Source organism: Solanum stenotomum, chromosome 6 (genome assembly GCF_019186545.1).
Source record: "Solanum stenotomum isolate F172 chromosome 6, ASM1918654v1, whole genome shotgun sequence".
Taxonomy (NCBI): Eukaryota; Viridiplantae; Streptophyta; class Magnoliopsida; order Solanales; family Solanaceae; genus Solanum; species Solanum stenotomum.
The window spans coordinates 18,178,784-18,188,441 of record NC_064287.1 but is presented as its reverse complement, the minus strand read 5'-3'; the positions used below and the strand labels follow the sequence as shown (position 1 = coordinate 18,188,441).

Here is a 9,658-nt window from a genome sequence, read left to right as displayed (position 1 = left end):
TGATCATATACTCTTCAAATCTTTTGATATCTTCTAGCAATGACTCCCTTAAAAACTGTCCCAGTTTTTGGTGAAAGGGATATGTTGTCCTTTGGTCATGATGATACTGAACCTTCTATAGGATGCACACTATTCTATCAAGGCACCAAACCAAATATAACCTAAGGATATGATTAAAATTGAAATAAAGGGGCCGAACCCTCCTCGAGTTTCCTACGTATCCGAACAGAATCAGGCCATACGTAGTTTGCTACACAAAGAAATGGAGAAATGAAAAAAATTCTAATAAAGTGACCGAAGCCGATATAGGCCACCCACGTATCCCACCAATGGTATCAAGCCAAGCATAGTTCATATTACATAGAAAGGAAATTTTGCAAAACCTACTAAAAGACCAAATTTGGGATTTCCTACATATCCGACCATGGGAATCAGGTCAAGATGTAGTTTCCAATACATGACAAAAAGATTACAATAAAATGAATTAGAAACCTCTAGATGTAGTATCTCTTAACCGCATCTGAATTGATGGCTTTCAGCCATATCTTACCATCCATTTCTGCAAAAATCAAGGCTCCTCCAGTCAGTACTCGGTGAACCATGTAAGGTCCTTGCCAATTAGGTGCAAACTTTCCCTTAGCTTCATCTTGGTGCGGGAATATTCGCTTCAACACCAATTGTCCCGGTTCAAACTGTCTCAATCTTACTTTCTTGTTGAAAGCTTTGGCCATCCTGTGTTAATAAAGTTGCCCGTGACAAACTGCATTCATTCATTTTTCATCAATGAGCATCAATTCTTCATACCGATTTTTCGTCCACTTGGCATCACTTAACTCAGCTTCTTGGATGATCCTCAGAGATGGTATCTCAACTTCCATTGGTAACACTGCTTCTGTTCCATAAACCAAAAGATAAGGTGTTGCCCCAATCGAAGTCTTGATTGTGGTGCGGTAGCCAAGAAGGGAAAATGACAAACTCTCATGCCAATGCTTGTAGTTATCAGTCATTTTCCACAATATCCTCTTGATATTTTTGTTGGCAGCCTCAACTGCCCTATTCATCTGAGGTTGATAAGAAGTGGAATTGCGGTGAATAATTTTGAACTTCTCGCATATCTCATGCATCAAGCCACTATTGAGATTAGCTCCATTATCTATAATAATTGACTTGGGAATCCCAAATCTACAAATGATGTTATTGCAAACAAAATTTGTCACCACCTTTTTTGTCACAGACTTGTAAGAAGATGCTTCTACCGACTTTGAGAAGTAATGAATAGCTACCGGAATGAACCTGTGTCCATTTGAGGTGGCTGGCTCAATAGGGTCAATGACATCCATGGCCCAAGCTGCAAATGGCCAAGGTGAACTTGTCACATTTAGCTCATTCGGTGGAACCCGAATCAAATCACCATGAATCTGACATTGACAACACTTTCTCAGGATGCAGTCTGTTTCCATGGTCATCCAAAAATATCCAGCTCGTAGAGTCTTCTTTGCCAAAGTGAAACCATTCATGTGTGGCCCCCATGTACCCCCATGTATTTCTTCAATCAACTTGCTTGCCTCTCGAGAGTTAATACATCTTAACAATCCCAAATCTGGAGTCCTCCTATAAAGGATTTCTCCACTTAGGAAAAAGTGATTTACGAGTCTCCGAAGTGTCCTCTTTTGAACATTGCTTACTCCTTCTGGATAATCTCCTTCTCTGAGATACCTTTTAATGTCAAGTACCAAGGTTCTCCATCCGGTTCTTCATCTACATGGAAACAATAGGCCAGCTGATCCTGAACATTGATCTTGATTGGATCTATGTAGTTCTTGTCTGGATGTTGAATTATAGAAGCCAGGGTTGCCAACGCATCTGCAAACTCATTTTGAGCTCGAGGAATATGCTTGAATTCTATCTTGACAAATTTCTTGCACAATTCTTTCACAAACAGCAAATATGGAAGTATCTTCACATTCTTGGTGCTTCATTCGCGTTGAACCTGATGAATCAATAAGTCGGAATCACCTATAACCAACAATTCTTGTATGTTAATGTCAACAACCATCCTAAGCCCAAAAATACAAGCCTCGTACTCCGACATATTATTTATGCATAAGAATCCAAACTTTGTTGAGATATGATAATGTTGACTTGAATCTGAAATCAATACTGCTCCATTATCGACACCTTTGGAATTCGTATCACCATCAAAAAACATTTTCCACCCGGGATATTCTTCGGAAATATCCTCTCCAATAAATAAAACCTCTTCATCAGGGAAATAAGTTTTAAGAGGCATGCACTATTCATCCATGGGATTTTCAGTGAGATGATCAACTAGCGCTTGTCCCTTGATGGCTTTTTGAGTGACATAAACAATGTCAAATTCACATAGCAAAATTTACCACTTCGCAAACCTTCTAGTGGGCATAGGCTTCTGAAATATATACTTGAGTGGATCCATCCTTGAGATGAGACAAGTGGTATACGCACATAAATAATGTCTTAACTTTTGTGCAACCCAAGTCAAAGCACAACAAGTGCGCTCCAATAAAGTATACCAAATTTCATAAGGAGTGAACTTTTTGTTTAATTAATATATAACTTGCTCCTTCTTTCCAATTTCATCATGTTGTCCCAGCACACATCCAAATGCATTGTAGACACTGACAAATACAACAACAATGGACTTCCAGATTTTGGGGGCACAAAGACTAGTGGACTAGATAAATACTCATTGATTCTGTCAAAAGCTTTCTGACAATTTTCCGTCCATTTGGTTGCAGCATCTTTCCTCAGCAACTTGAAGATTGGATCACAAATTACAGTGGATTGTGCAATTAATCGACTAATGTAATTGAGGCGACCAGGAAAACTCATTACATCCTTTCGACTCTTTGAAGGAGGCAAGTCTTGAATAACCTTTATCTTTGAAGGATCCAGCTCTATTCCTTTCCTACTCACGATGAAACCCAACGGCTTCCCGGCAGGGACACCAAATGCACACTTTGCGGGATTTAACTTCAAATTGTACCGCCATAATCTGTCAAAGAACTTCTTCAAATCTGTTATATGATCTGAGCTCTTTCGTGACTTGATGATGACATCATCCACATTGACTTCAATCTCCTTATGGATCATATCATGAAATATGGTAGTCATAACTCTCATATATGTTGCCCCTGCATTCTTGAGTCCAAAAGGAATTACTTGGTAACAATATACTCCCCAAGGCGTGATGAATGCGGTTTTCTCTGCGTCCTCTTCATCCATTAGAATCTGATGATATCTTGCAAAGCAATCAACAAATGACTGCAACTCATGTTTGCACAATTATCAATAAGTATATGAATATTTGGGAGAGGAAAATCATCCTTCGGGCTAGCCTTGTTGAGATCTCGATAATCTACGCATACTCTGATTTTTCCATCTTTCTTTGTCATTGGTACTATGTTGGCCAACAACGTGGGATACTTGACCCGAATGACATTGTCATCAAATTTCTTGGAGACTTCTTCCTTAACCAATAAACTTAAATCATGCTTGATCTTTCTTGGCTTTTGCTTTACTGGGGGCAAGAGGGATAAATTGACAACCTGTGTGAAACAATATCCATGCTTAGACCCGACATATCTTCATAAGACCATGCGAAGACATCCATGTATGGTCTCGAAAGATCAATAAGTTCTTTTCTTTGGGATGGAGTCAAATGGACACTAATTCTTGTTTCCCTCACCAATTCTGCTGAATCTCCCAAAATTACCGTCTCAGTTTCATCCAAATTTGACTTTTCTTTATTCTCAAAATGTTCAAACTCCTTAGTCAACTCTCCAGGCTGCACATCTTCTTCATATTCTGCAAAAGTTTGTTCACTGTTCTGGGTTTGGTCGCTCATTTCATAACATGTCACATTCTTCGGTATTGACATATTTATTAGTTTGCTTGCTGAAAGAGAGAGAATAAATAAAGATAAAATAAATAATCAAGGAAAATTTTTAAAATTTAAAGCAGAAAAAGTGGTAACATAGATTTGGTATTTAAGCTTTCAAAAGATGGAGGCAAAACACATCAAATTCAAAAACACGATTCAGGCCTCAATTTGAATCATGTTGTTTTGTTAATTCTAATACAATCATCTACCAAGATTCCCGGAGAAACGGGGACGGGTTACAAGTCCAATTGTTCAAAGCATCTCCAGGCATAACATCCCATATGGTTGGGGCCTTGGGGAAGTCCTCCAAAATCATATTGCATTCGGCTTTTTCAATGAATAATTTTTTGAGTCCTTCTGTGAGGTTATCTTCAACAGCTTCTTCTAATCCTTGTGAAGCAAATGCTTTGGAAAATGACTGATTCAAGGGAGGGGTAGGTTTTGGTAAGGGAATGTCACTTGTCGTTTTGAGATTAGCCGATGAGACTTCTTCAAGAGTAGGTTCGTATCCAAGACCAAAGGTGTATTCCTGACTAGGCAATGAATTGGTTCCATTATTCCATCCAATTTCACTCCAAGACCTTGACTCTGGATAAAACCATTCTTCAACATTTCCCAAGCCACCATCATAAGCACACGTGGCAAATTTGCCTTTCCAGCTTGAGTAGCACACATAATTTCCCTAATATGGAATACAGACCCATCCAACTCTTCCATACTTTCAATAACAGGGACTGAATTTTCAGGATTTATTGAGTTGTTACCTTCTCCATGAACAACAATTTCCTGATGGTTCCAAAAAAATTTCAAAGTCTGGTGCAAAGTGGAAGGGACCACACCAGCCATATGAATCCATGGCCTTCCAAGTAATAAATTATAACTAGCAGATATATCCAACACTTGGAATTCCACAATGAACTCCACATGTCCAATTTGCAATGGCATATCGATTTCTCCAATAACTCCCCTTTGTTTCCTGTCAAAGCCTCTAACCCTTACATGACTTTCACGAATCTTTCCAATGTCAATTCCCAAATCCCGAAGAGTAGTGAAAGGGTGTATGTTAACAACTAAACCATTATTAATCAGAACTCTTGAAATAAACTTATCCTTACATCTAACAGTAATGTTCAACGCTTTGTTATATCCCAAACCTTCAGGCAGCAACTCATCTTCATGAAATGTGACATTGTTAGCTTCTAAAACTTGTCCTACCATAGCAGAAAAGTTCTCACTAGTGGTCTCAGCTGGAACATAAGCTTCACTTAAAACCTTCACCAAAGCGTTCCTATGAGTTGCAAAATTCATCAGTAAGGCCATTAATGAAATTTGAGTAGGAGTTTTCTTGAGCTGTTCAATAACTGAGTATTCCTTAGTTGGCATCTTGCTCCAGAAATCTTCCACTTCAGCCTCTGTCACAACCCTTTTTTGATTATTTTCCTTGTTTGGTCCTCCTCATACAATTTCTTCAGGGGCATAACAACGCCCGAATCTTGTCATTCTTGCAGCAGCGGCTTCTACAACTATCTTTCCTTTTCCTTTGTCCCTTGCATTAGTCAAGTAATCCCAAGGAACTGCTTTAGTGTTAAAAGGGGATGATTGAGTGACAAGGGACATGATCCTAGGCTTGGGAAGAAAAACTTCCACTTCAATTGGCGCTCGTGCTTGGAGTGTGATTACAGGAGAAATAAAGGCCGATGTTTGGACATTCTTCTCTATCTTGACTGGTACTGTGGTCCCTTCCAAGTTGCAATCTTCATCAACGGTGATCATGTTAACATTGTCATGATTTGGTAGTGGGTTGTTGTTTACATTGGGGGCAACAGTTTTCAGTTGAATGATTCCTTCTTTGATCAATGCCTCAATCTTGTCTTTGAGAGTAACGCAACTTTTAGTGTATGTCTAGCAGTTCCAGAGTGATATGCACGGTGCTTGGTCTCATCATACCATCTTGGAAGCGAATTGAGAATTTGTCCTTGGATTGGTTGAAGTATTCCTATGGTTCTCAACCGTTCATATAGTTGGGCTAAAGGTTCAGCTAAAGGTTTATAAGTTTTGGCTGGTCTTGTTTTGAAGTTTGGACGGGGTCTGGGAGCATTTGATGGACGGTTTTGTGGTTGGTAGTGGTATTAGGATGGATATGTGGATTGGTATCATGATGGATTTGGATAGGTAGGTGCTCCTGGTGGACAATATGTTGGTTGGGTAGTGTAAACTGGGTAAGGGGCAGGTGAGGGTTGATAACAGGGTTGAGGAATTTGGGTATACTGACTATAGTATGAAGGTTTGGGTAATGGGTTTTGGTAGGTTAACATTTGGTTTGGCCTACGTTCCTGGATGGTCATGACAACAAACACACCGTCGTTCTTCTTCTTAAGGGCTCCTCCGATTGACAACCTTAAAGAACTTTTTTCCTACAACATTTATCATCTTTTCATAGTACGTTGCATTTTTTTTGGGATTGTATAAAAAGAGAGGTCATCTCACTTTCTGCCATTGGAGGTTGAACTTTTGCGGCATCTGCTCTCCACCGCATCGCATATTCTCTAAATGACTCTATAGACTTCTTTTCCAACTTCATCAAGTAGAACCTATCCGGAATAGCCTCAGTGTTAAACTTGAACCTATCCATGAATTCTTGCGCCATCGCACCTCAATTATTCCATTTCTGTGTGTCACGACTTGTGTACCAATCAAGGGCCTCTCCCGTCGAGCTTTTTCTAAACAACTTCATTCTAATGGCCTCATCTCTCCCCACTCTAACTAACTTGTCACAATACGAACTTAAATGAGCTCGAGGATTTCCCTTTCCATCAAATACATCAAATTTTGGTACCTTATACTCCACGGGTAATTCAACATCAGGATAAACGAATAAATCCTCATATTCAAGACCTTCAACCCCCTTATGGACTTGGATACTTTTGAAAGCTTCCTTCAAATTATGAATCTCCGTTGCTACATTGTCATCTGTTCTTGACCTTGCTTCTTTCTCCATCTCTTCATATGGATCGACTTTTGGCATGGTTGGTATAGGATTAAAGAAAGGTTGAGCTTCCGCTACATATACTTGAGGCACATATTGCATGTTAGGGATTGTAGTGTCTGCCACCGGTACATGTTGGGTTGCTTGGTATTTTTGAGTAGGTAAGACGGCTTGGGTGAGCGGGGTAGTTTGGGTAAGTGAGTTATTTTGGATGACTGGAGTTTGGGTAAGTGAAGTTTGGGACGCATATGGGGTAGTGAAGGGTTAAGGGTTGGCTTGTTGCGGATTGTTTTGTGGGAAGTTGGGTTGTTGAGGGTTGGTGTATTGTTTGGAAGTAATTGGATTGTTCTTGTGAAGGAAAGGGTTTGGTGGAAAGTATTGAGGAGTAGGAGAGTCAACATGTGGAAAAAGAGGCGAAGTAGTTGTGTTTGTTCCATGCTTGAGATGTGGCGTATTCAAAGTGATGGACAACTTGGTGAGGTTTCGAAGTCGATCAATCTCACTTTGCATATTGGCCATTTTTTGTATCAAATTGGCAATATGTTCATCATAAGGGATTGGTTCCGTTCTTTCTGAAGTCTCGGGTTCATCTCTCAAGACAGTGACAACTCCCAAACCATTTTGATCACATGTACCTGAATCAGTCATGTCTGCACGTTTTTTTGATCTCGTAAAGTATGGATGATTCGCCAGTTCGTAGTCAACACAAATCAACCTTTAGAGGAAATAAATCAAAAGGAAGAAAACCTTCAAAAAGAGAGAAATATTAGTATCCAGTGGGTGATGGTTGTTTCAATGATATTAATAATTAGGCAGATAATTAAATAACTACAATAAATAAATAGAAAATAAGCATGTATTACGCAGCAAGTAAATAACATAACAAAATAATAAACAAAATATTCAAAAGAAAATACATCCTAATATGCACGGGACCTCTTTTTGCCAGAGGTGGGCCTAAATGTCAAACATAATGTGATTATGATAGATTGATCCAAGCTATTAATTTTTGACAACTCGAGTTTTGGGAAACAAAAGACCAAGTTTTCATTAATACAAAAAAGAAGGAGAGTACAACGAAGAAAATAAAAAAATACATAAAAGATGACATAAAATAAAAACAAATCTAAGACTTGGCCTAAATTTGCTATCAATCACGCTGGTGGGGGAAGTGAAGATGATGCTCCAACGTTGCTAGGTCCTGCTCCCACATTGTCCAAATATCGCATTATATTTTCCATTTGAGCCCACATTTCAGGAGTAACTATTTTGGTTCCAAGACGAGAATGTCTTATCCAGATCATCGTTCCAATATCCTCAAAACCTTGCTCACCTTCCGGACTTATGCTATTGCGATCTTCTCGAAACCATATACGATATTATGGAATTTCCTTTTCAGGCCCATTTCCGATATCTATCGTGAGGATATTTTCCCACTCATTAAGAATATCTCTGGCTCTAAGAACTTCAAAGTTTGGTCCAAAGGAAATTTCAAAATTCCTCATATTTGCTCAAAGAGGAATTACTTGTGCTTGACCAAACTGTTGAAACATGTGCATCGAAGCATATGGCTGGAGACCTTTTAACCCAATAAGCTCAATATAATAAAACCTTCTATATCTTATATAGGCAAGGGAACGTGGTAGTAATGGATATTTCCATTGAATTTGGTCACTAGTGTGGTGGGCCAGGAACTCATACCAATCATCAGTAACAACCGGATACACAAACTCTTTCATCTTATCGTAAAAACTATTAATATGATCCGTGTTACTAAAATATATGTCATCCATGTTTTTACGTTGGTGAAAATGTTCCATTGCCCACATTTGTAAAAGAAGATTGCAACCTTCAAAGAAGTTTGGTTCCCCTCTTTTACACTTCCGAAGAGCTAGAAATATTTCTGCTGAAATCATGGGAACCACAGTGATTTCTTCGCCATCTACTCCCTTGAAAAGTATTCGAGCCACAGAACATATGCAATGCTTATGTATCCATGTTCTCGTGGGAATACTAAAGTCCCTAGTAAAGCCACAACAAATGCAATAGGACGTCTAACTTGCCAATGAACAGGAGTGCAAGAGAATTCTTTCCTAAACAACTTGTAACTATCCGAGCGTCCATACCTCCCATATAGGTAGTCCAAAGAAACCCAATTATTTTTGAAGCACCGAAGTTCCTTTTCATTTTTCAACCCTAAGTAACGAAGGAATTTCCTCCCTGATTGACTGTGTGGAATAATTTGACCCATTATTTGATACTTCAAACTGGTGAAAGAGCGAATTTCCTCCAATATAGGTGTTAGTTCAAAGTCTTTGAATGCAAACACAACATGATCTGGATCCCAAAACTGAATTAGTGCTCTAATCACATGTTTGTCGGGGGTGATTTTGTATAGCATAGGGAGACACCCCAACCTTTTTTTAATCTCTAGCTTCTCTCTTGGAGTGAAATTTTCCCACCATGTCCTTAATTTGTGCGGGAAACCTCGACCATCCTAACTTTAGGCACTTGGGGGACTGAACTCATCCTACATTACAAACCGAAATAAAATGAACACATAATTTCCAAACTCACTATGTCAAAAATTAGGCTTGGATCTGTCTATCATTATTATGTTGCACAAAACATGCTTATTAATCATTGGGTCGTGAAACCCGTCGACAAAAAGGGTCGATTTCTTAAATGTGGATTCGATACTCAGGATCGATCCACCTAAGGTGAATGCATGCATGACTTAAATTAAAGGG

The 9,658-nt window shown here is 39.0% G+C and overlaps 1 protein-coding gene across 1 annotated transcript; it reads right to left on the bottom strand.

Annotated features, from left to right (window-relative positions):
* Positions 1-494: 494 nt before the first annotated feature.
* On the bottom strand, positions 495-1,517 carry LOC125868530 (uncharacterized). The gene is made up of 2 exons (XM_049549154.1): positions 805-1,517; positions 495-732 (listed from the first exon to the last, which is right to left on the bottom strand). The coding sequence occupies exons 1-2, from the start codon at positions 1,515-1,517 to the stop codon at positions 495-497; spliced, it is 951 nt and encodes a 316-aa protein (XP_049405111.1).
* Between the last annotated feature and the right edge of the window lie 8,141 nt (positions 1,518-9,658).